The sequence below is a fragment of the Embiotoca jacksoni genome, unplaced genomic scaffold, assembly GCF_022577435.1.
Source record: "Embiotoca jacksoni isolate LCO1_2020_lvr unplaced genomic scaffold, fEmbJac1.0.p SCAF_2, whole genome shotgun sequence".
NCBI lineage: Eukaryota > Metazoa > Chordata > Actinopteri > Embiotocidae > Embiotoca > Embiotoca jacksoni.
In genome coordinates, this window is record NW_027185340.1 from 14331671 (window position 1) to 14359251 (window position 27581).

The 27581-nt window shown below is 39.3% G+C and overlaps 1 protein-coding gene across 1 annotated transcript in view; it reads left to right on the plus strand.

The window, feature by feature from the left end:
• Positions 1–27581, plus strand: part of thsd7ba (thrombospondin, type I, domain containing 7Ba) — a 163599-nt gene that overhangs the window by 117819 nt on the left and 18199 nt on the right. Inside the window, exons 15-18 of the mRNA XM_069154704.1 lie at positions 6115–6381; positions 7122–7300; positions 22485–22618; positions 23858–24014. Coding sequence (XP_069010805.1) covers positions 6115–6381; positions 7122–7300; positions 22485–22618; positions 23858–24014 — 737 coding nt within the window. The remainder of the gene's footprint in view (positions 1–6114; positions 6382–7121; positions 7301–22484; positions 22619–23857; positions 24015–27581) is intronic.

A 27581-nucleotide genomic window follows, 5' to 3' on the forward strand; every position in this document is an offset into this window, starting at 1 on the left:
AACATCAGGTCAATATTTATTGATGTGTAAATGATACACATTTATGCTGCTGAAAACCAAATCAGCCCCTTGTCAGTATAAAGGACGACGTAACTTTGGTGAAAGAAAATGTCTGATAAAATTATACAAGCATGACATGTTTTTCCCAACCCTTTATTGGCAATTGTTGAGTTGCAGCAATAGCTAGATTGTTTGGCAGCTTGAGTGTTGTATGGGTATTCAAATGTTAAGTTCTGTGAATTATTTCTCCCACAGATCAGAGAGCAGAGTTTGTGTGTGTGTATCTGTAAGAGCTTAACTGCAGATAAATGGTTTAGCTACACCATCCAGCTTTGTTACTGAGCCACACACAATTGCACCGACCCTCTTCGTTGTCAGAATAAGCTTTTAAGTACCTAATGTGTACCATTTTACACTGGCCTTTTATAGAAATACTATAGTTCTAATAGTCTATTTGCTATCTTGAGCTGAATTTATTTCATTTTTATTTCATGGTTCAGTTTTATGCTTGCTCTTTCTGTTTCTCTACTTTATGGTTATTTCATGATTTTAGAGTTCTTTTTTTTTTTTTTTTTCTCCTCCTACAGTTTTGTTGAATCGATTCATTGAAATCCACTCCAGAGAAATCCACTCAAACCTTCAAGAAACGTGTGTGTGTGTGTGTGTGTGTGGGTGTGTGTGGGTGTGTGTGTTTGGGGGGGGGGGGGGGGGTATACCAAGAAAACACATGGCACTATGCTGCAGCGAAGTGAAGTTTAGCATTTTGGCATTATGTTACAGGAGAGGCAGACAACCAATATAACAGGTTGATTTGTCCATTTATGACATAACACCACTGTTTTCCTTTGTTGACATGTATTGTGAGCCCTAGATGTGGCAATTTTAGAAATTAAATAATAAAAGTAACGATATAAAGTCTAAATACACGTTGTACCTCCAGCTGTATTAACACACATTGATTTTTATATTATCTAAACTTGAAATGATCTCGTCACATTGTAGGAACAATTGTTCCTTCAGGTTTGCCTTGAAAATCTGTTTCATGTTCCCTCTGCATGTCACTCTGTACGGCACACTGAAAGTTACAAGGTTTCAGATTTAAAAAAAAAAAACAAGTACTCAGGAATCGATTCTGCTTTTTCAGATATGCATCAACCACTTAGTAGAATTAAGTAAATGATGTATTATACAAGCCTAATTACCAAATTTTACAATTAAGCATTGCAGATGATAAATGAAACCTCATTCTGCTTCAACAGTGCTTGTAGAACAGCCGTCATGTTTTAGCAGTTTAAAAATTGATATCGGATCGATGACAGACCAGGGTATGGTGCATTCATCTAATCGGATGGAGGAAATGGGGAGATCAGTCATCTATTGTCTCGCTATTGATGTCTCTGTCAAGACAATTCATACTTGCCTTACCATTCCACAATAAGGTCAATTTCTTTCACTCACTCAACATTTAGAGATGGCGGTGTTGGACACAAAGAGGTATGGACAGTGTTGTCGCTGTTAATGAAGGATCCATTCAATAGACATTATAGAGAAATCATTAAGAAAAATAGGTTTAATTGAATTGCGTAATGTTGAAAGAAGCTGGATATAGGAGACTAGCATGCTGGCTGTGGTGCATGCAGGCCAATGTGTTGCTGTCACCTGTAATGTGGTTGTCAGCGTGAAGTGATGTTGCACTGGCACTTTTCAATCAACCACCAGCAGTGGCGTAGATTGAACAGATTGTTTGGTGAATTGCAGTGCGACAGCAGTGAGTTCACACTCTGTGAGGAATGTTTGCAATCAGAGCCACTTCAGAAACAGATGGGCTCCTCGCTGACTGGATTCCCAGGAGGCTGAGGACACCCAGGATCCATGAAACAAATAGGGGTGCATGAGTATAGAAGGATATGCGAAGCTACAGTGCAACTCTTTCACCAGGCTGCGTGTGTGTTTGTGTATTTGTTCTCTCCATCTGGCTCAGGTCAAGTAATTTTGTTAGCACTTTTATGTTACAGTACACACAGTGTTTACTTTAATTGTGACAATTACATAGTAATTTACTTGTTCTTCGGGGACTGCAATTCATTAAATTGTTGAGTGGCTCTGTTCTTTTGGGACCAGCAGGATTCAAGAAAATAAGCACCTCCAAAGCAATACTGTATTAAATATACAGACAACACAATGCCATCTGTTCACAGATTATCTCTAATCTGTTTCCTTTTGGAAGAAGAAATAACATTAAAATTGTTTCATAAAAAAAAAAAATAAATAAAAAAACCCTATGTCTAATTCAGTAAAGTCAGGGGTTTTGTTGTTGTGACACCCTTACATTGTCTGATATGGCCAGTAACCTATGAGGGCTAATGTTTGCTAACTTTAGTGATCTTTAAATACATTACCGGGTCAGTTTTCTGACTTTTTCTGCCTGTGCTGCGACACAACATTTCAGTAAATGTTTTTTGTAAATGTTCAGTGCAGTAAAGCACAGTTCCCCCTCAGGGTACTTGTTGTTTGCTGGTTTTATAAACCATGGTCACGTTGGCCATTTTTCAGTTAAATTTAATCTCACTTTACAGAGAGAGTTATTACAGAAATGTAGTGACTTCACATTATTTCTCAATAATACACCATATTTGTGAAATATGGTTCATTATTACATTTTATTTATACCAGCCTGCTTGATGGTTCACTTCCTATATATGTTAGATATTGAGCAATTAACCATTACAATGACCCTACATCTGTGTAACTCTTCAAGTCTGTACTTATGCCACGTTCAAATCATGTGGGAGTGAAGATGGGGAAGATTCACATGTTTATGACCTGCGAGCATTTATGTCATCTGCCCACCCAAGTTGTCTGGTGCCAGTCGTCTTGTCCTGCTGCCTCTCACTTATTATTGGAGATTTCTAGTGGTCTTAATCAATAAAGAAAACAAAAAAAAGTAGAAAGACAAAACTTTGTCCACATTTCATGGCATACTACAGGCCGAGCAAATTGTTTGCTAAAAACACCGCAGCGTTGGTTTGGACAATTTGCAATAATGATGAATGATGGGTGTTTTAATGCAGAATTGAGGGTTGAAAACACCACGCCTGTCATTGTAATATAATCTACAGATCTATATCCATTCTATTTCAGCATATTGGCTTTCAGGGACTTTGGCAGGCAAGACACATCCATATTTGCTTTCTTTTTTCAGCCCTCAAGTACTTTTTTGCACCAAGTCAGATACTGTACATCTGAGCTCTCAAAAAATATGACTTTTCTGCTTGGATAGTGATGAGAAGTTTATTTAGATATTTTGAAATTTGACATGTCACCCGCTTAATTTATTATTTCACTCAATATGCCCTAAAACCTAAAAGAAACATACAATAATTGAATTGGCTTTAATTTTAATGTCAGTGATGATCTAAATTATGTTAGATATATTTTCAATCTGTCAAAAAAAAACTTTTTCAGAACACTAAATTGCAACAACTGAGCATTACAAGATGGCAAAGTATATGTGGCAAAAGCTTTTATCTTTCAAACTCCAGTTAGTTGCATCAGCTCAGATTGTTACTCTGTACAAACTAAATGTAAATCTTGCATGGGGGCCTGCGCCGCTCCTGTTTGCAGTTGACAAGTTCATGAAAAGGTGTTGACAGTGGTGACTTTCAGTTTTTGAGCAATGCATAATTGCAAAACAAATGTATTACTGACAGTAAAATATTTATAGGTGTTGAGACTTGACAATGAGCTCTTTATGATATGATTATTCTGTGATGCAAAGCAGACAATCAATCATGAGGAAGACTTCTGAGCTGCTGGACAGCTTGACAGGTTGTATCTGGTACTTGTACGGATATTCAAAGTGACATTTTCTGACAGGAACACATGCCTTTCAGCTGCTGTCTTAATTTCCTGATCATGTGTCTTCAATAATCTCATCATATATAATAATTTTTACACTCATTAGATAAAGGACCTGTAGCTGGTGTGTTGAAGCATACATAAGATTTTAAAGGAAAAATTAACTGCGGAAACTGTTACAGTCAATCCACATCCATTTTCTAATACTCACTGATAAATATGATAAGATAATAATGGAGGTAAAACAATGTTTGGTTTCTCAGAATCATTCTGGTACCAATAAATTAAAGAAACTTTGTTAGATCACATCGCACAATGTAAGAGAGCAAACTGAAAGAAAAACTTGTTCTCTTGTAGTACAGCTGGGCTTCCAAAGAGGCAAATATATAAAATTATTTAAAACAAAAAGGGACAGATTGAGGGACCGTGGGGATACCAAAAAGGGAATTACAGCACTTAATCACCAAGTAGCAGCTGAACAGAACATCACTGACTAATGGTACAACAGCGTGAGTGTCTGTGCAGCTTCCCATTGTCTGTCCCTGTCTCCACTATTGTTAGTCCCTGGAATCAAAAGACTGTGCGCTTGTGATCATTAATAATAAACAGCGAGCGCTGTGTCCTGGTGAGAAGTCGTGGCTAAGAAAGAAAGAGAGGGAATAAATGTGCAGCAGGCCAAAAGAAATTCAAGAGAATTTGACGGGAAGGTTCTTTCTATGATTCGTCCTCAGTGGGAGAACACTGCACCGCTGTAGCAGTTTATATTCTTCTTGGTCTTCGTGGTAGCACATAGTGTCGACGTGCTAAGCCTAAATATGGTGCATTTGCATACAAATGACACACACAAGGTTATAAATATTGAAAATTATGTTTCAGTTGAACAGAACAGTACTTTTATTTGTATTATCTATAATATTACATATAATGTGTACATAGAATGGTCAAAATATTCTTCATTTTTTTAATAAAAGAAATTATTATTCAGGTCTAACCTTGAACTTAGTTGTTATGACAGAACATTACGTGTGCTCCATTCCCTTAAGAGGCTTCAAAATGAATCCAATAATTAAAGTTTAACATGCTTGCAAACAGCAGCAATCATTCCCCACGGTTATTTAGGTGTCACGCAAAAAAATAAAAAGTGCCTCCTTTCCCCCTGTCATGGAGCACTTGTGACTGATTGGCTATTCGTTTGTTATGTTCCTTCCAAAGAAAAGACGGCAGCGTGGAGTAAAACGAACTACTGAACAAACTGATTCACATCCATCCTGGTGCTGATTTGTGATATATAACGATACATTTAGGAGGAGCCGATCATTTGACTGCAGTATTCTGTGGTGAATATGGGAAAAGCAGTGACCACATTTATGTTCAAAATCTTTTTTTTTTTTAGAAACAGGAAAGAACATTATTCCGGACAATTAAATAGCCTTTTTCTCCATGTAAATAGCTTTAGTCAAATGCATTACAATAAATGCTATATAAACCATAGTTAATGTAGCTCAGCTCCCTGTTAATGCGTCATGCACTGTTCCAAACTATTCTTTTCTGATGGCATATTTACAGTGGGCTCAGTCCCCTGACAACGCCTTCGTCCAACTTTGGAGTATATACTGTGTTTCTGCAGACAACTGTGGTTTGGGCTTAAACGTGGGTGAGAATAATGAAACAGTAAGCCAGTTTCTAAACCAATCCAGTCCATGTGGAGTCAGCAGAAGGAGTGGAGGCAATGATTCCCACATGAAATTACAACAATGATCTTATTAGCTAAATCCCCCCAAAACAAGCCAGCGATTACAATGGAGACGCTGGATATAAGTGAGCGGTGAAAGTGAATGCTGGACCAGCTCCTGCCTGTACGCGGTCTCCGTCGCTCAGTCACAGTGATACAAATGAACCATTTTAACTCTGTTAATAGCTGTACTGGTGATCTAGTTTGCTCACTTGCTGACATTCTAAAATTTTGATGCTGATGATCATCAATAAATGTACAAAAGAAGCCATTGTAATTCATATTTTTTGCCATGTTTGGCCAGAATTTCTTCTTTGACATTGCTTTTTTTTTTGGGGGGGGGGGGGGAGGGGGGGGGGGGAACGACGACTCTCTATCAACTGAAAACAATAAACCTATTTATGTATTCAAACCCTCAGCCTCCTCTCCAACATGGAAAAAAGTTGGCCTCAAGCCCAATTCATCCAGTGTTCATCACCCATCCAGTGTAGTAACTTTCCACTTTGTATCCATCCTTTGCTCAGGTCGCAGTAAAAAGAAGGAGCACTGCCTGAACGAGAAGTTGTACCCACTGGAGGAGACCGAGACTTGTCCTTGTGATGAGTTTTTATCAGAACCCTTTGGGAACTGGTCCACTTGTATCCTCCCTGATGCTTCCGTCCTGGGGTCGCAGCAGGGTTGGATGAGCCATCGAGAGGCGAAGGAGTGTGGCCAAGGTCTGCGCTACAGAGCCGTGGCCTGCATTAACCAGCAGGGGCACCTGGTTAACCCCACGTTCTGTACAGACTCAGGTAGGACGAACAGAAATATACTTTTATACTTTTCACTTATATATATATATTTTTTCTAAATAATGAGGAGAGAGTGCCTTAGCCTATGTATCTGTCCAAACAATGTTGCTTTCAGTTGAAAAGGAAGCTGCAGTCATGGTTGTTTGGAACAGTTAATGTCTAATCAAAGAAACTTGATGATTTCAGAGAATAAACCACTTTTTACACTATCTTTTAATTTTATAATTTTTATCCAAAACTTGATTCTTATTTGAAAACAAACTAAATTGTTATAAACATTTGGGGACAGATGAAAGCAGCATAAACAGTACGCCCTCAACTTTATTCTGAAATAAAACTCTGATTGTTGGTGAAAACCTCATTGTAATGTGTTCTTGTGGGTGGGGGTTAGTTGGATTGTTTGTTTGTTTTGTCTTTGTCCTATTTATCTGCATATTTCATTTAAATGTGAAAGACAGATGGCCAATTAATGCTAATACAGCTATCCAGTAAACAAACAAAAGTAGAGAATGCAAGGCATTCTAGGAAACTCTGTGAAAACCCCTGGCACAGTGAAGGAATTAAACACTCATTAGCTGGATAATTAGCTTTTGGTGTCGCAGTAAGTAAGTCCAAGATCTGGTGTAGCAGAGGCCAGTGGCATGTCTGTCTGACATTATTAATGTGAGGCGCTCTGCAGCTGCTGACCAAGTCTGAATTGGGCCTTCCCCAAACTTCTGTCTGCCAATGTTTAATTTCAGGCTTCATTGTGGAGGTTTGCCACATCCCTTGCCCCCTCGACTGTAAGCTCAGTGACTGGTCAGCCTGGTCGGCCTGCAGTACATCGTGTGGCAGCGGGTTGAAGATCAGGTCCAAGTGGCTCAGGGAGAAAGCTTTTAATGGGGGACGCCCATGCCCCAAGCTGGATTTGAAGAACCAGGTAAGGCTACTTCCAATGATTTTTTTTTATATATATACTGTCCGTAGCAGCAAGAGGAAAACTAACTTTGGAAGGTAACCATTTTTGTTATTACTCTTTAAAGTGGAATTTATATGATACAGGTATTCTTTCATTTTAAGCTAATTTGATTGGTTTGGGAAAGTTTTTTGCCCCCGATCTGAGTGCCAATCCAATACTTGTGTTTTCCTATTTAATCCAGCTTCACAGTACACACTTAAAATTCATGAAAATGATTCAAATCAACACTTAAAAATGATTTAACTGCAAAGCTCCCAAACTGTTTTAAAATTATTATTTATTTTACAAAATCACAAAATAAGCAAACAAAAATATGTTTTTTTTTTATCAAAATTCCACTGAGTGCAGGTGGTTTTCATGTTTGTTTCTTAACAAAATATCCAAGTAAACAAACTAAAATACCTCTTTATGAAAAGCTATCATTTCCCCTTAGTGCAGCATTGTAGTAAGAACACATTCAAAAACGTATAATCTCAATTCCACTTTGAATTGTTGTAATAGCTTAACCTTCAGTCACAACAAACCAAAATCTCAATTTCACTACTTAAGTGAACTCATTGTGTTTCGTTGAGTGTTTATTTTTTACGTGCTATATCAAATCACCAGTACTGCATGCATTTCTCTCACTAACGCCTTGAAAAACGCTCGCATTGCAGACATTACAAGTGGCCGCATGTACGCCATATCCCAGAGTACACTTCTGCTTCCTGCCAAAAACTGTGCTTTAGGTTTATGCACCTGTGTGACAGTTGATGTAAAACAAATGATCAAGACTAAAAATAGCTTTGCATAGCCGATATCGATCAGTTGAAAAATTACTGATTGGCCCCGATAATGATCTTTGAGATCTGCTTGGGGCATTCCTACTTTTAGACTTTATTTTTCACAAGCATCTACAGTTTATGGGCATTAGTCATTTAAATTTTCAAATGGAGCAAAAACAAGAACCCTGAGATAACCGTGTCACCTATCTACAATGTTCTCAAGTTACTTCTCACCAGAATTGATAGTTTCCAGGGGCCATATAATAGAATACAGATGAGGTCAGTATTAGTCTGCTAATGTGCTCTACAACAGTACATGTAATATAGAAGCCATGATAAATGTGAAAAAAATACTTTAGTCAATTCTAATAGTGTTCACACTCCCTGACATACAGTATTATCTTACTGGGAACATTTGTATGGTGCGTGATCATTTTGGAATATTTTCCTTGAACTCTCATTGTATTGCAGCCAAATGCTATTGTAGTGGAACCGTTGCATTCTGCTCACATTTCAATGACAAGCTTTATTACCCATCAGACAGTGGGACTCTTGGGTGACCTGTTCATTTCCTGGTGTCCTCAGTCAGACATAGTCATTGGCCTTGCAAGACATGCCCTTTCTTTGACATAAAAACAGGGCGGCATTAAGTAACAAAAAGAAGGAGGACAGCGAGGGGGGGGGGGGGTGAAGAGGACAGATGGGAGCTTTTCATATTCCATCGTCAGGTTTTCAAGCGCAGCTCTGAATATATTTTGTGACAGTACATCATTCGTGGGGTCACGGTTTAAACAGGGGAAGTGTTTTATGAATGCTGTCTGTATGCTTGAATGGGCTTGAAAGGACACTTTAGTTTGTAGAGGTCAGTGTGGAGATGATGCGCTGCTGTGTAAAAAATATTCCAATGTGTAGTGGAGATGTGTGTACAGATGGTTAAGTGCCCATTAACAAGGTCTGTATGGCCCCTGTTGGAATGCCCTGTAATAACCCTCGCCACAGAAATTGGAGCTCACTGTTGCCCATGTCCTCGTGGATTTATCCTTCGGGTGAAGTGGGGCTCGTTGTTTACATTATTAAATTGGCCGTTTAAAGTGAAGTACATCTGTCCGAGGTGTGGGTGGAAAAATACTATAGCCTTTATGCAAGTTCAAAAAGCACAGATCTGTAAGGCTACTTTTCCCTTCTGGTATGTTGTACTCCTGAATGGTCACCACATGGTGTTCAAAGGAAGCTGCTTTCTTCTTCGCTCAGCCTTCACACTTACATTTGGCCCTTAGTTCTTAATTTACGCTCTTTTGGCGTGACAACAGATATGCTCATTCCTGATGGCCACTCTCCTCTTTTGACAACACTTGCACTCTTGTCTCTGACTGTGAACGGGGAGTCACACTTTTAGCCAAAGTCTAGCCTCGCTCCCACCAGCAGATGTTTCCCCTTGAGCCGCAGCCAGAAGCGAGATTGGCTTGACAGAGATGAAATTTACAGGGCACCACAAATCATCCTCTCGTCGCATGGTTGAGTGAGCATGAAAGATAAGGGGGGGGGGGGAGCCACCATGAAAATAATGAGCAGAAAATGGCCACAATGTCAAACAGACTGTGTAGGAGCTGGTCTGTGAAGTAAACGCTAAGTGTGCTGTTAATGAGGCAGTCAGAAAGATTTTTTTATTTTTAAATGTGACCATGAACAAGTTAATCAAGATGAATAATTAATACATGACTCTCACTGAAAATGCACCCCCAGGTTCTTGTGTACACGTGGGAAAAGAATAAGCTAAGAACTAACTTGAAGGATAATCAATACACTTGGGGTTTGTTTTCATTTAACTGTGCGCTAAACTCTTCTTCCAATGAGCACTTGTCCAGTCGTTGCTTAGTTATGGCAAATGAAATAGAGGATGTGTGTGAATGTCTCCACATGTTGAGGTGGTGGCTGTAATATTACTGATGCCGTGTCGTCAAAGAGTTTGGAAGATGGTGTCTTTTTAATGGGAAGAAAAAGTACCGGTAATGGTTTAAACAGGGAGAAGCTGCAAACTCTAGCATATCCAGCTAACTGTCTTACTATCAACCGTAGTGACCAAACCCAGCGTCAAAGGTCAAGAAGCATTTTTATCATTTACAGGTTATGTTACAAAAAGTGTATCTGAGTGTACGGTAACTTTAGCAGCTGTGTCCAGTTCTTTTAAGGACAATTTCACACTCTCACAACGTCATCAGAACTCATTATCTGGGGTAGTGTTATGTTCGCCACACATGCGACGGCTGGTCTTCAGCTTGCTTATTCCTCCTGTTTTGTTAAAAGTAAATCATGCTGTTTGAAAATACAAACAACCGCATCACAACTATATTTTTTGTCCATGTCAGCTAAGCAGCCAAACATGATTATGTTACTGTGCTAATTAACAGTGTAAGATCCATCTTATATTGGACTAAGTAAGCTCTTCACAGCAGTATAAGATGCCCTTTATCCTCAGGCTTTCAGCACATTTTCATTTATGTTGCCATGAAGTGCATATGTAAGACCCTTTTGACAGGGTTCTTGTTTTAAGCCATAAGCTTAATTAACCAGCTAGCTTCAGCTTCTTGGATTTTCACTGGTACTTACAATTCCAGATAAGATGCTGCTTTTCCCTGTTTGAAATCAAGAGCCACAGTTTCAGACATTTGCACAAAGATAGCTGCTATTACCCACAATTTTACTCCATCTGCCTTATAAGCAAAACAACACTTGAAATATGCGAACACCACTTCCATTAGAAAAGTGGGATTTATAACATTATATTTTGTAAACATATCTTGTCAGAGGCACTAGGCCACAGAATGCACTGGAGACACCAGAGGATAATCAACTGTGGAAAGAGGAAGAACCTATCCTGGATTATGGGGTTACATTCAATGTTTCATACTTCTTGTTTGTGGTGTCTATGATTTTACCAGCTATCTGTGTTTATTGTTCATTACGGAAGTGTTGTGAGCAGACTGAGGCTCTCTGGAGTCCACACGTCTTCAAGTTGATTGTAATTTAAAGTGAAAAATGTGCATGGTGTCTATGCGAGCAGTTTTAAAAATAAGATCTGGATACAATTCACAGTTTTATAAATGTGGCCCCTGATCCTTTGAATGGAGTGCTTGAGGTAAGTGTATATGATCGAGGGTGTGTGGGAGTTGTTTTTTTTTTTACAGCGAGCTTCTAAGTTCTTCATGTTAATAAGACTTTCTGGTGTGCGAAAACATTATCCATATGCCTAGAATTTCTTTTTTTTATGCAAAATTACCTTTTAAAACATTTTACTTCAAATGTACCATATCTCCGATTTTTTTAAGTTACTATAAAAACGCCCACAAAACATGTAAATGCTGATGAAGTGTTGGATCTCTACACACTGATTTTGCAGTACCAGGATTTGCAGCCCATGTCTGAACACGAACTGCCCAGAGAGACTGCCATAGAGAACTCACGGATGTCAAAGCTGAGCTCCCGGAGAAACACACAAATTGGCTCTGTAATTACAGGAGACATTTGAATTTTATCATAACTCCCACAAGTGTTACACTGCCAAAAACCGAGATATCAAGTGGTGTATTCACTTTCCATATAATACAAAAGAATGGTCTTGACTCCTTGACAGCCTCTGTGCCAGTCAGATAGTTCTTTTTTTGGCCCTGTCAAATGGAGAAACATCCATCCGGGTCACCTCCAACGCTCTACTGCTGTATGTTGTGTGTGTGTGTGTGTGTGTGTGTGTGTGTGCGTGCGTGCGTGTGTGTGTGTGCGTGTGTGTGTGTGTGTGTGTGTGGAGGGAGATGTGTGTTACAGACGGCTATAAGCATACGACACTAGTTCCTTTATTTTTGTGGATAATAAGAGGAAATGCGACATCTCTTCCTCATTTGTTTTTGTTTTGACGTTGTCTTGTGCAACTTGTGGAGTGAGCAACAGGACAAAAGTTTCCATACACTACTATCATTGGTTTGTATCGTGCAGATCACTTATTTATTGTTAAAAACGAATTATTTTCTCCTTATTATTATCACCTCCTGATGTGACTGCAAGACCTTCATTTCAGTAGAATCACACCTTCCTATGTGGAATTCAACAAGATCACATGTATTCAAGCTCATTTGTGCTTTTTATGTTTCAGTCAGATCGTTGCAGGTGCAGGTAAGAGGGAATATAAAACAGAGTTTGTTGAATAAGAGCATTCATATGTTATGTTCAATTGATGGATTTTATGTTGTGAAAGCCACATATAGACAGCAAGCCTAAAATTGACGAGGAAGACTGTTTTAATTGACAGTGTGTCCATGTGTGCCATATTTTGTTCATCAAATAATTACATTTACTTCATTTTTAAGCCCCTCTCAACCACAAGCAATGTGTATTATTTGGAATATAAAGCGAGAGTTCAAATCCCTTTTCAGTATTGATGTATCAATGGTGAACGTTAGTGAAAACACAGTCCTGCATCCTGTGTACGTCACAGTTGAATACGTCGCAGTCTTTGGTTGCATGCTAGCAATATTAATTCATAAAACCTAAAAATGGAAACATAACCGTCAACACACCTGACATGCTACGTACCACAGCCTACAACGCAACTCACTTTTTTCAATCTATTGAAGCTGTTTTTTTCTTATTCTTTTTCTACACTCTGCTGCTGATGTTTTGGGATTTTTCTTTAATCAGCAAGCATGCCAACATCCGCCACCCACACGATCTGACTGTTAAATAGTTGATATCATCACACCTCTGTCACAAATATAATGGGCTAGTTGGGGCCTACTATACAGGACCTACCTGGTAATACAGCAGGCTGTTGTATCTCATGTATTTTATTGACCTAATGTTTAAACTGGACAAACCACACCTGCTATAGCCATGATGATGCGATTACATGTGGAAGTCAGGTGACATAGTATTAGGCGTAAGAAAGAGAAGGTTGAGGTTGGTTGGATGGATAAAACACAGGACTTTGAACCAGGAGACCAGCGTTCATGTTCCATGTGAAACCAGAAGTCTGCGTTGACTCATTTGAGTTAACTTATGTACATAAACCACAATCTTTTCCTCAACCTAACCAAGTAGTTTTTGTGTCTAGACCTGACCAAACTGTGACTGTTACACAACACTAGCTATGTGTTTATTATTGTAACCATGAGGGGGAAAGTCTGGTCCATTTGTCTCTGGGAATCTCCAATGCTATGATACTGTGTATCGTAGATAACAGCCTACTGAGCCTCAGAGGTGGAGAAGGGCTCCACTAGCCAGTCAGCATGACGTGCTGATAACAATCAAATCGAGTGTGTTCTCTCAGGACAGATTTGTCGAGGAAATAATCATGTTTGAACCTCACATTTCGTTGCTGGTGACAGCATTCAGTGACGCCAAGCATTGACCGATTTGATATAAGGGGTTGCTCACAAACACACACTTCAAGATGCAAAGCCTGTGTTGTCCTACATTGTCGGTAGTTTGGCATCATTGCTTGTCAAATAAATGATTATCTTCATCATATGTATCACCATCTTCAACGCGGATTTCCCAGGCCCTCTGCTGTACTCGACGCATTTGGTGCTTTTCTTGGTCATTGCATGTCATGATTTGATGTCTTGGCTCAGCTCAACAGGGTGTTTGTGTACTTGGCAAATGTCAGTAAGCTATGAGGCGGCTGATGCTGCTGGCTGTGGTGCCTGGTTAGAAGAAACAGACTAGAAAACAGTCAGATGCAGTTTGTTACATGCATGAATTTGTCGAGGAGTTCTTTATTGCTCCCCCATTGATCTTCTGCTGTATAATGTCACGGTGGCGTAGCTGCCAAGCTAAGCTGCTATCTACCCATACTCAGTATTTTGGTTGCTTCTTGTTTATGTTGTTGATATTGCTCTGGTGAGTTTTCTCTTTTGCTCAGTTTTGTTTGATAAAATGAGGTTACGAGTTGATTATGGTAATTGTATATTGGCTTTGAATCCTTCAACTTATCTGTTGTTTAATTTGCTTTATTGCATTCAGATTTTCTGTAGACACTTAATATTACCATTGAAGAAACCTCATTAACTCCGAGCACCGAGGTAGGTGACAGCTTTCTCTGTTGTTCTTTTATTGTTAAGTCCTTTTAAAACGTCTCTGTGTCATCTCATCACACTTAATGAACTCACAGCCATCTGCTATTTATCAATGCTACTTCTCACAGAAGAGCTTGTGAGTCGCAGCATTTTGTTTCCTTTGATGATTGGTAGTAACTTTTAATGGCCACCTCCTCATCCACTCTGTATGAAGAGTCTTTAAAGGCATATCCTTGTCTACCTTGGACTCCGGCATTATGACCACAGCCATGCATCTACTACTGTTTTCTTCCCAGCCATGTATCAAGGTGAATGGAGTTGCCCTGATGGTTGTGTGTCTCCTATTTAACACTCATCATCTGAAACTTTGAAGCTTTCAAACAAGTATCTGCTGAAGTGGTTAACTTTCTAAAACCATGGCACTCCGTTAGAAGAAACGTTTTTGTCCCGGCACCCCAACTTACCCAATCGCCAATATAACAATGAATGTAATAAATACACAGCTGCAGTTTTACTGTCATATTCTCATATCGAAATTAGTTCATACTGTATAAATTGTCAGTCGTTGAGACAATAAAAACAGCAGGTGCTCTGCAGATTTATAATGCAATTTATTACGCTAAAATGTCAAACATATTTTTTGTTCTGTTAGAAATTAAAATGTTCGTTTTGTTATGGTGTACAAGTACAAACCAACAAAACAAAACAAGTTTAAAGGCATTTTAATGGCACATGGTTAGCCAGATGTTGCACACACTGATGTGTGAGAGCAAAACCCGCAGGTCTGACTCCACTGACAGGTGGCTGCTGGTCCTGTTTCCATCTGTCCCACATCCCACTTATGATGCTGGGAACGCACAATACTGCGAACGACGATGGATGCGTGTCGTCCCCAAGCAGATAAAACTTGACCATATTGCCTTTAGCCGTGAGAGTTGTGTTTATCAGCCTAGATGTAGTCATTTCAAGCTCTCTGCCCCTCAAAACTCCCAAGTCAGAAAGCATGTCATGTTACTATGAGAACCGGCAACTTTGAGTCATCATGTCATTATCTTCAACATGCAAAGCAAAACTAGCTTGTAATGCGGTGATCTGGATTTTTTTTGTTTTTTTTTGTTTACTTTTTCTTCTGTTTTGACATGCAGGAAGTATAAAATAAAATGTAGTTTATAGATATGTTGTTGCCAATTTTTTTTTAAATGTGGTGAAAATGACATTGATATGATAAATATTGTGACACCCAGTTTAAGAACCATTGTCCCAAAACACGTGGGGGTGAAAGAGTGATGACCAATCTGTCAGCCATTATTTGCAACACCTTCAAACTACTGTGTAGACCCATAAGTGCTTTTGACAGCTCTTTCTGTGATTGCTTCACCTACAGAAAAAGAGCCATCTCCTTCTTGCTGTTTTGAGATTCTATAATCACCACTATCCTCAGTGGACCACAATAACACCTGAAGTACACCATTTACCATGAAATCCAAACAGATACACTGTATCGATAAGCTGCTAGTTGTACACAGTATTCAACAGTATCATTATAAATATGAGATAATTGCTTACAACACTCAAGTGCAATTTTGACATTTAAGCGCAACTCACTTGACTTAAATCACTTGGTACTGTTTGACTTATATATTGCATTCTTGCTTTGTGTTAATATTGTTGTCGTGTATGCTGTGTGTATTTTTCTTTACCAACACGATGTCCTCAGCTAAACTTACTTAGCATGGCATGGCTTTTAATAGATCTGGTCCTTTGTTTCTTCACTGCTGTGGAAATTTACTATTAAGAGTAATGTTTAATCAGCAAGGCTTTGCTTTTATTTTAATGAGATTTAATGACTTTGCATTATGAGAGAGGACTTTGTTGTTCCATCTGCACACTGTCCCTCCTTTAATAACCAGCTACAGCCCACAGCAGGTCTTTCAGAAAGGCTGAATCCCAAAAATCAGAACAAATGTTAGATCTTGTTTTCACCCGACTGCATTCAGGTGCTAAACTCATCTCTCTCTCTCTTAGAGCCAACTGCTGCTGGAGCTACCTAAGGCCAATGAGGTGTAATTAACGTAGAGCAGTGCTTGGACATGTGTTATTCTTCCCCTGTAGGCATAGCCCAAAAAGCGAGGTGTCTCCCTGCCGTGCATATCGTTAAGGATGTGGAGTGCTGCTACCCAGAAAGGCTACATTTTGAAGCCTCTCAAAGCCTCTAGGCTCTCAGCTGGTTCATAGCATTTTCTTCAGATTCAAAGGTTAATCATAGCTCCTATCTGCTAATTATAAAAACAAATCATATTGCGTGTCGGGGTGAATATTAAACACACTCTCATCTGCAGTGACTTTTTTAAAGAGAAGACTGCTGTGAGCAGTGTATTAACATCACAGTGTCTAATCTCCAACTCTCTCCCTTTATTCCATTCTTGTACCAAATTACTGTATTTCTAAAACTGGGTGTATGACCCTTTCCAAATGTTTACATGCATACAAAAGACAGAAATAAATAATTAATTATTTTGGTCACAATCATCTTAAAAATGTGTGCACATAGATGACCATATATTGTAAAGAAAAAAAAAACTAAAGAAAAGCAAGCTTGAATGAGATGGGTGCACTGCTTCCCTTTAACTAATAGGATTATTCTTTAACTTAGACAACGTGGTCAAACATAGCGGCAAACGTGGCTTCTACAAATAGATACATGTCAGATGAAACTACAGACTCAATATTTACAAAAAAAACAAACCACTGACTTTAAATCTAAAATTGAGCACGTAGGTGTTTGTCTGCTTTTCAGAGACGCACAGTGTGCGGCCACTGCAGTGTCTTCAGCATGTAACGTGTGTCTTTTGCCTCTGGCAGCAGGCAATAACAAAAACATTGAAAATGATTGGAGAAATATGCCCAGTTCTGTAAAAATATGTTTCTTTAAAAATGTCAATGCACTGCTCTCCCAGTATCTGATGCAGCCTCTGTATTTTCATTTGCCCGATAGATGATGAAAAGTGGAAGCGAAAGGGCTCATGGAAAAGTGAAGCAGTATATTTAGGCTGAGTGTCATAAAAAGGTGAGCCTGTGTTTTCAGAAACCTGCCACTTCCTGGAATCATCCTTGACCTTTCAGCTGCTCTAACAAAAACTGTGTGTATCATGTGGCTCCTTTGCTTTGTGCCATTAGGACTGGAAATAAAGTGATAAGCAAGCAGCTGATGGGAGCAGCCCAGTGATGAGTGTGATAAGAAAATAAATAACATGTAAATAGATATGATTGGGTTTGGCCTGTATGGAAAGGGGCTTGTGCAATAACTGGTGTCTTACTACACTACTGTGACCTTTCTGTCTGGAGTTTGCATATTCTCCCTGTGCCTGTGTGAGTTTTCTCCAGGTAGCCAGGATTCCTTGCGAAGACTTGCTTATTAGGTTAATTGGTGATTCTAAATTGGCCGTATGTGTGAACTTATTTTTTTGTAAATCTCAACTTTTACATGTGAAGTACGCAGTCGTTGTGGATGAGGCCTCAGTGTTTGATTATTAATTTATTACTTGTAAAACAAAAATGTATATAGATATATCATCTGAAATGTGCTCATCAACTACTTGTGACAAAGATGGAGGCAGGATATTTTACAGTTTAATGACCAAATTTATTGTCCAAAAGGACATCAGTGAACTTTCCTGGGAGAATGACTTTATAAATGACTAAATATGAAAAAAAAAAAACATTTCTGAACGTACGAATTTCTACATTGTCACAAGCAGGTTTTTCTGCATTACGTTTTGTAAAAACAATTCCATATCAGACAACATATGTGTGGATATCATTATGTCTATGACAAGCCAATATCGGTCAATGAAATCGACCAACTAATAAAGCTGTCACGTTTTAATTTCCATCGCACATCATCTGCCATCTATGGTTTGAAACTGGAATAAAGTCCAGGACACTTGTTGGAAAAGACTGCAGACAACCATGTCTTCATCATAGTCTGTCACCTGCACCTTCTAATATATCACAGGAAAATCTGGCTTCCAGGATGTCTCTTTAGATTTTATGACATAAGTGTGTTCAATCAGAGTTTTGTCTCTGAAGTGAAAATTACTTGAATAGCGCACTAATTTGAACTGTGAAAGAGCAGCTCTGGCTCTAGTTTGTGCTCATTCAGAATTTTTGTCAAAGTGTTTGGAAAAAGATGTTTGACCACAGCTATTATTATGATACAAGGTTAAGTGCTCGCAAAATGTCTCTGCTAATGCATTCCTGTCTTGTTGAGCTGGGTCCTGGTAATAGATTACAAAGTAAATGAGAAAAGGAGATTGTTTCAGGGCTTGATGGCCAATCAGTTTGTGTAATTATGGAAAGTCATGCCATTGCCCTGCAGCAGAGCCAACACAGCAGTGGGTCCAAGGAGGATGTTAGACATAGAGTAAATCTTGTAAGGGCTTTGGTTCATTGACGACCTTGATAGTCGGAAACCTAATTGGGAGGCAGTTATAAGAAGGAGAAGAGCGCGAGAGAAAGAGGCTGCTTGAGGATAATATGTAAACCAACTCAGTGGTCAATGAGCAACGGCTGAAATTAACGGTTGTGTCTCTTGTGGCCGTGCCTTCCTGTTTGTATGAAGCTCACAATGTGAAAACATCACGACTGAATAAACACTGCAGGTTCTCTGTGACTGCTGTGAAACTGAAACACAGGGTATGTGGCAGGAGTGCATCCACAGAATAACATGTTACAATCTGTCAAGTCTTGGTCCCCTCAGGAGATCATCTATGTTATCCACCTCGTCTTAAATCATGAGGACGCGTGAAAGGATCGGTGAGTCAGTGGGGCTTACGAGCAGATGACATACTCAGACTGAGTATTGCTTTGGATACAGAGTCTCCTGCTGCTGTTGGTTTGCTGGTGTATTGGTTGTTTGGCTCGCCTCATTCCTACTCTTCCCATGTCAGTTTCAACTTATCCTCTCTTATCTAAATCACTTTAAGCGAGAATGATGTTTTTTAAGCAGTATTATATGCCTGTTTTGAAAGTCCCTGATACATGACCTCAATCGCAGTCATCCTAATTACTGTCTTTTATTATGGCACATTTTAACTTATCATTAGTATATTGGATTGATCATCATTAGCTGGGAGTAGATCCCACCTGTGTTACTCAAAGGAGCCATTGTTTTTCCAACTCATCCATGGGCCTGCTGACAGTATTAGAAGAGTCCATTTGAAGTCATAGTTACAAAATGACACTTTGAGAGAGATTTATAGTAGAGAGTGCTCTGCTTCAAGGCTTCCTGTCCAATTTGCTCTCTGTTAACAATAAAATGCTGTCCCTACAGAAGGGTCTGTCGAAAGTTCACATGTCCGTGTTTGTGTTGCTCTTTTATGTTTTTATTTGCATGCGTGGGAGTGTGTGTGTTGACTTTGTATGTATGCTCATGCATCATTGTAAAGACACCTACAATATATGTGTATATGGTTTGTATCATGTGCTGCATTGGTATATGGTGTATGGTTTTTGGATTGAAGTCACAATCACTATGTTGCGGAGCTGTTTAGAGAGTGAAGAGATGGCATGCACAAGGCCAATTCAGCTCTCTCTGTAAATCTAGGACTTTTCAGAGATCATCCACGACTGCTTCTTACCCAGAATGGATTTTTATTTGACCCAACCCAGGGCTTGTAATCCTAGTCACATGTGCGGAGGAATTATGGAATGAATTGGAAAAATGAACTTTTTTGGCGTGGACAGACATTTGCAGAAGATACACTGGTGACTGTTTGTCATGGCAAGAAGCATTTGGCTCAAGCAAGGATTCTGTGAGTCTAGTAAATGTTGATTTTAAATGTACACATGTTTACAGCTAAAGTTATCACTGTCTTTGAGTCAGTAGGTTTTTATTTGAATGCCGTTTCTTACCATTAAAAATGAATCAGAATAGCTGGAGTGGTTGTCAATACAGTTTGCTTGTAGTAACCTTATTTAGACACAGAGCACACAGCCTCCTTGAGCATATGCTTATTCACGTCGACTTTCCGCTCACCATCTCCAGACAAATTAATTTCTCGGAGTTGCCTTCAGCTGCAGGTCTGGCCGAAGCACAGCTGTTACAACCAACTGCAGCGCTTTAACACTCTCCCAGCAATATGAATCATTCAGTTTGGCAAAATATCCAGGACGCCTAGATTTACTCTAGTTGTGTTGACGGAGTACCTAATCATCCTTTACCCTCATTAATGAAACACTGAGCAGAATGCAGTATTTTTTTTTTCAAATTAAAATTTAAGCACAGCTATGCATTTCTGTCACTGCAGGCAAAATCTAAACTAATGATCATATCGTTGTTCTTCTCTCCCCTCCCCAACTTCTGGCTTGTCATGCACTGCTAATATGGACATCCACGCAGGCTCAGGTCAGTGCCATTCATTCTGTACATGTACTCTGCTTTAGCTAATGAAGACGAAATGCATGCCAGATCTGTCCAAGTCACAGAGACTCCTGACCCTTTTGGTCCTTTAGTCGAGAGAAAGAACAATACTTAAATTAAAGAAAGTGCTACATGGATGGAAATAACTTATGATATTCCATCTGCTTTTTACCTGGATAAATTCATATTGACATTTTTTCAGATATTTTAGGAGTTTATTTTGTGAGTAGTCGGGAACATTTTTGACGTTTTGCTCAAAAAAAACCTCAGCAGAGTAATATTCTTGTATTGCTTATATATAAACAGTTCATTCCAGGAGAAGAAAGATCTGAAGATAGAGACCCAATGAGTGGATCCAGTGTGTAGAGGATTATTCTGATAGTCTTTCTTCTGCATGGTCTCTTAGTGAATGTGTGTGAGATGAGATGGACTTGAGGGCAAATCCAGTCTTTGTGTTGTAGCTGTAACCTGCCAGCAAATGTTTTATTATCCATCTGACACCTTATGTGCTCTGGCACCGTAGCCCGTTCGGTAAGTGCTATGTTGACACGATTTCTTACTGAGCAAATGGTCTTAGGTCACAATAAATGGTGTGTATATTGAGGAAAGTGAATCGAAAGTCATTTTTCCGCTGATGAAAATTAGCTGTTGAGCTGGAGCTGTGGTTCTGCCGTCGTAGTGGAGAAAGTGGGAAAAGAGCAGTTGCCAGTTTTCCCAGCAGGGGCATCTGCAGGGACAGATGGGAGATGATGACGGTGTGTAATAGACATCTGTGTGGCCCGCAGGGGAGGGAATACGCAACACTCATTCCCTCTCTCCAGTCTGAACACACACTCACTGACACCCATTTCAGCTTGTCATAGCTTTTTCTGCAAATTGTCCTCAAGAGTATACCTTTTACTGTGGCAGACAGTTACATAGATTGAGAATAAACATGTGTTTGCAGGAGCATTGTGTTGACTGCTCCCTTGGTTATACAGACATGCCAGATTCACTGGTTGAGAGAGAGGGAGTGAATACGCTCAAAAACCAGCCAATTACATTGTCAGCCGAAAGGCCCGTTGCCATGGTCATTGCCGTTTTACATACCCCAATGCTGTTATCGTGCATACATTTATTTCAGTGTGGTTTAAAATACTTTTTATCCCTTCTGCACTTTTAGCATGTTAAGTGTCAATTGCTTCATTCAGAACCCCCTTGTATTAAAAGGTTACCTTTCTTTAGTGCTGGACTTTCCTCTTCATTTCTTTTACTCAAAAGATATTTCTATGCTTCCAGTGACGGGTTTTTTTTTTTATGTATTTTTTTTTTTTATCTCTATTCATACTCTGAATGTAGAAAAATATAGGTGACATCATCCCAACATTAAAATCCCAGGAAATCCTAAGTGCCTAATAAATTAAACAAGAACAGCATGCAAGCAAATTTTGAGAGAAATTATACCTGAAAGTTCAAAGGAGTCTTCTTTTTTTCTTTCTTTTTAGATTTTTCAAAATGAAAACCCAGGAGGAATATTGTTTCTAAAGTAGGGACGTCCCATTAGTGAACACTATAAGTGTCCCCAACATGTTCCCATTTGCTACAAGACTATGGGACCAGCTATTGTTAACTCTACTTGGAACATGCTCATATGTGGGGGGTGAGAGGGGTCAGGATGAGTATGTGAGCTGATTTGTATGCGTGTCCATTTTCCAAGTTACACATTTTGCTGCATCCTCTCTATAATTTCCCGTATGTGTCCCTTTCTTCCTGTGCATGTGTGTGTGTGTGTGTGTGTGTGTGTGTGTGTGTGTGTGTGTGTGTGTGTGTGTGTGTGTGTGTGTGTGTGTGTGTGTGTGTGTGTGTGTGTGTGTGTGTGTTTGCGTGTTTGCATGTTTGCGTGTGCATGCATACAGGTGTATGAGGCTGTTCCATGCACCAGTGAATGTAGCCAGTATGAGTGGAGGATCGAACCCTGGTCCATTTGCGCCATCAATACTGTGGACGACCTGCCAGCATGCGGAGAGGGAGTCCAAAGCCGCAAGATCAGGTCAGTGAGCGGGCGAGGCTTGGCAGATTGCTAGCCTGGCATTGCAACACACAGCAGGGGGAGCACACTGGCAACAGTCCTGTAGCTGGCTCTCTCACTGGTCCTGACACTTGCAATGCCAAGGGAAAACAAACAGTCAAAACAAACTACTGCTTCCTAATGACTGTTGATAGATTTTTTTGCAGTTCCTTTTGGTGGTACTTAAAATAGCCACCGAGGAAAGCACTGAAGTGTTGACCTTAGAATTGGATTAAGCACTATTGGAGAGAGTACACATTGAATTGGGCAACTGTGTTACCGTGTCTAAAGACACAGAATTGGACTTGCTCTGTGCAAGTCCAGATGTAAGTGCAACTAACAGACACAGATTTAAGCTAATCAAGCACCCAGCTCCAGAAAAAGAGCTAAAATCTGCTGGTATAAATTTACAGACAGAAATGTTTCATTTCTTTTACCATTTTCAGAAATTTACATGTACAGTTTTAACATCCACATTTATCATAAGCTGTTAGAAAAAACTCTGGACTGCTCGACAGTTGAAAAACATTTTCTGCAGGTTAATGTAAAATATAATACTGATTACAGATTTTTTTTATATATATATATTTATAATTTGGTCACACTAGTCTCTTCAGCTCATAAAAATAGTATTTGTGTAAAAAGTGGAACTGTGTCATTTTTCAAATGTTCAAGTTAACTGACTGAACTTCTCTCCAAGGTCACGGAAATAAACAACAAATAGGTTATTTATTAGTACGTTTTTAAATTGTCCATCCCCTCAGTTAATGTATCTTAAAATTTGGGCAATTTAAAACCAGTTTTCAGAGAGATTACCTTCACAATAAAGAAGTTAATGATGGCACACAAATATGTGAGTAGTTACTGTGGAACAAGTTAGTAACAAAACAGGACTGACCTGGCAATTAATAAGTCGTCCCTGACTGAAATGAGGGCTTCATGCAGGGCTAAATATAATATATAACAATGAGTGTGAGTAATGAACAGGCTTTTTGAACCCATGTTTCAGTTTTTTACAGTCAAAGGGTCAGAGAGCTCAAACAGAAACAGAACAAATTGTAGAGATCCTTTGAAAATAAACTAACTTCAAAACCTCACCTGAGGAAAAAAAAAAATCTATTTTGGATCAGAAACTTAGAAATGGGTTTTGAAACTGAAAAAAGGGCCCAATTATGAGGGCCCCAGAGGCCAGTTATACAGCTGCATGTGCTGCTCTGCTAGGTGTGTCAAGAAGAGAACGACGGCTGGGGAGGACAGCAGTGTGGAGGATAGTCTGTGTGATCAGGAGGAAATGCCACCCAGAGCTCAGGTCTGCTATCTGGCCTGCCCCAATGACTGCGTCATGGCACCCTGGGGACCTTGGAGCAACTGCCCTCTGGTAAGGAGCAATAATTGAGTGACTATTTTCTCTTTTAGTTCACAGTTTGTGGGGTTGGAACTAGGCTTATTTGTTGTTATTATTTAAAGGTCCCATACTATATTAATTCAGATTTCTTATTCTATTTTTAGTCATAAAGCAGGTCTTGGTACCGTTTAAATACTGTGTGTCAAAACGATGAGTCCAGCAAGAAATACAGACAGCCTCTATTCAGCAACTGTACCATGTGGACTCCTGTAAGTTTGTGATGTCACAAACTCGCACTCATGCATCAGCCAGTCAGAAAAGAGGGTCATTGATATAATGCCCCTCAAAGACACAGACACAAAACAGCCTGTTCTCGTTAGAGTGCCAGAGAGAACCTTTAGATAGGAGATGTAAAATTATACTGCGATGGTTTATGACAACAATTTCTACTTATAGATTTCAAAACAGCAAATAAAACAATGGAAAAGTATAAAATATGAGACCTTTAAAGCATGTCTATAATCTACAGAAAATATATGTAAATATAAAATAGGTGGAGGAGAGATAGAGGTGGGGTAGAGATGATTTTATGTTAATCTTACAAAAGCCTTTCTCAGATTTTAAAGATAAAAGTAAAAACAACACATTCACATCGTAAGTAGTGCAATGCCATTTGTAATAGAAGTTCATATTCAAACATATTATAAACAGTTTTGGGTACAGAAAAATAAAATGAGTTTGTGAATGTTTTTCCATTTTCCAATAAATGTTCGCCCTCAGGCTCGAACTATGTAGCATATGTTCTCCATTGTTTGTAGCTACAGGCTAGTGGTCACATGGCCGTGTTATAGGTTTCCTGTCAGACATAACACTTCACTGGACTGGAACATTGGCATCAGAGAGAGAGCAGGATGGGAAAATGAACCAGAGAGATCACTTAATTAGTCAGACTTTTCTCCACAGATGTTTTGTCTTGCTCAGTCTTTGAATTTGCAATCTTTGACAGCACTCTTAACGTTAGAAAAATTCAGTGATACATTCGGAAATATAATCAGACTGAAGTTGTTAACTTGAAAGCAAATTTATGCCGACAGGCCGATGAAAATGTTTCTGAAAAAAACCCTAAACTACAACACGTGTGTCACAGCAAAAGTGGTGTCATTTGTATCTGCATCTGTTTGTTCAGGCGACCAAAATGGTAAATTGGGTAGTGTAGACTCAAATGTTAAAGATTATATTTAGGCACCATGAAGCAGAGACCCTAATGGCAAAAATAATTATATGAAGATAAAAATGTGTTGTATGTTTTTTGTCACATCTCTTTCAGTAAGAATGAAAGAAAAAAAGATATACACCTTTTTTTTAATGGTAAAGAACATAGCCCTTTAATTTAACAAATTTAACAAATTTGACCCAAAACCAAGAAAAATCTGACTGAAGTTATTCTATACTTTTACCTCTATTAATACAATAATCACCACAAAGACCAAAATAAGAATCTTCACATACAGACTTGAATATATATTTAAACTGATCTGCAGTCACGACTAACTGTCAGCTTTAAAATGCCATTGCAATTAGGACAGTCTGAGGTTTGCAACCATTCTCACATTATTCAACTAATAACCTGACCTGCAACCTCAACTTCAGATTCCGCCAGACGTGTGTGTTTCACCAGCACCGGTCTCAACTTCATACTGACTGAGACATTATGCAAAGTGAGAGAGAAAGAGCTCTTCAAAAGAACACATCTAAAGTCCCATGCTGTGGAAAGAGAAGTCTCCTCCACAAATGGGGAATGTTATAGGAAACAGAGATGCTTTATGTAAAAATCGACTTGTCCACTGTAATTGGAGGCAGTTGTGTAGCCCGGGGTCATCCCTGCACTTAGCTGGAATGAGGATTTTTGTGCACCGTGTACAGGTGTGTGATGAGATCAGTGGGGTTGTTGCGTCCAGAGGTGGCATAGTGATGAAGAACGGCATCCTGGGTAATAAACACTGTAATGTTTCCACACACTGTCCACACACACATACACAGTGGAATGATGGCCAGTAATGTTCCTTCCTCAGCCTTGTTTTAGTAAAGCTAAAGCCAATGAAAATGCAGTTGTGGGACACAAATCACACTGCGTGAGGAATATGCCCACAGGGGTTATGTGATTATTCCAAAGCACATACAGGACAGTTTTGTTTTTTTTACATCATGGTCATTGCGTATGGTCAACCAGCAGTATAGTGTAGATGCACACATCTTGAATACCCTTATTCGACTGTCTTCAAGGTTTTCTAAAACTCAGGCTTTGTTCCAACTTTACTGGCCAAAGTGGATGTTGCACTCCACTAAGGCTGTGTTTTTTTTCCCCTATTCCATAAATGGCTTTGACAGGGAACAGTCAAGCACCAGTGATCATCTAATTTAGTGGCATCTTATATTCTAAACAGAACCCAAATAAAGTAAAAACCCAGGAGGCAGGAAACTACATTCAATAAAGTGACCGATATTTAATTAATGTGGCTAAATGAAACTAAAATACTGGTACAAACAACATTTTATACAAAATTCATATTGAAGAACATGTCTCTTCATGTGCCGTTTCCTCCAACACATATGGGGTCAATTTTAGCTGAATGTGAAGTAGTCATGATGGCTCTATGATTGGTTACGTTTACAGATAATAATCAACGCCGGTAAAGAATGTCAGATGTGTGTGGGTGGTTTTGTGCACGACAGAGAAAGAATGAAAATGTGAGGCAGTATGTGGAACAGAAATGCACAGTTGTAACTGTGCTAAGTGCTACAGCACCTAAAGGAACCTATGGCAACCCAGCTTACAAATTACTTTAACATATCGATTTTGTGAACTGTGTAGCTATTATTGGTCTTGTTATTTTACAGTCGTGGTATGAAAAGAAATGCTGTGAACCTGGTCCTAATCTGTCAACAGCCGAAGGCTCAGTTGAGCTCGCAGATTGCCGGACCTAATGTTGTATGTAGCATACAAATGTTAGTGTGCGGTTGTGTGACAGTTGGTGTGACCACATTAGGGGTCCAATGACTGCAGCTGATTCATGAGCCTCACACAGAGGTCCCTCATTAGGAGGTGACAGTGATTGAGGTGCATGTCCTGGTGCATCAGGTGCAGAGGGACGAATGCTGCTCAACGCTAAGACCTTATCAGTGGAATCTCTCCTGTCCAATCTGAGACCAAGCTGACAGTTCCTCCACGTTTACACAATCCTCCGTGCACACATATCCATTCATACGTAGTGCAACTGGAATGATTTGCACATTCTCATCATGCTGGAACTGCCTGTTGGTAGATAAATGTTCTCATAATTGCTCTCTCAATAATTATTATCACACCCATCTTTATATGCCCTCAACTGTGGGATGTAAAAGTCGATACAGTAAATTCAAGTCTCTCCTTGCTGATTTACTTTGCAGGATTATTTAGACGTTTAGCCTAGAAATACAGTATTTATAGAACACAGAAGTCAGCAGTTTGCATTAACTGTGTTTTTTGTGTCAGATAATGCTGAATCCCTAGCTTGTCCTAGTTTTCATCTCTGTGGCTTCACTATGATATTATTTGCTGAA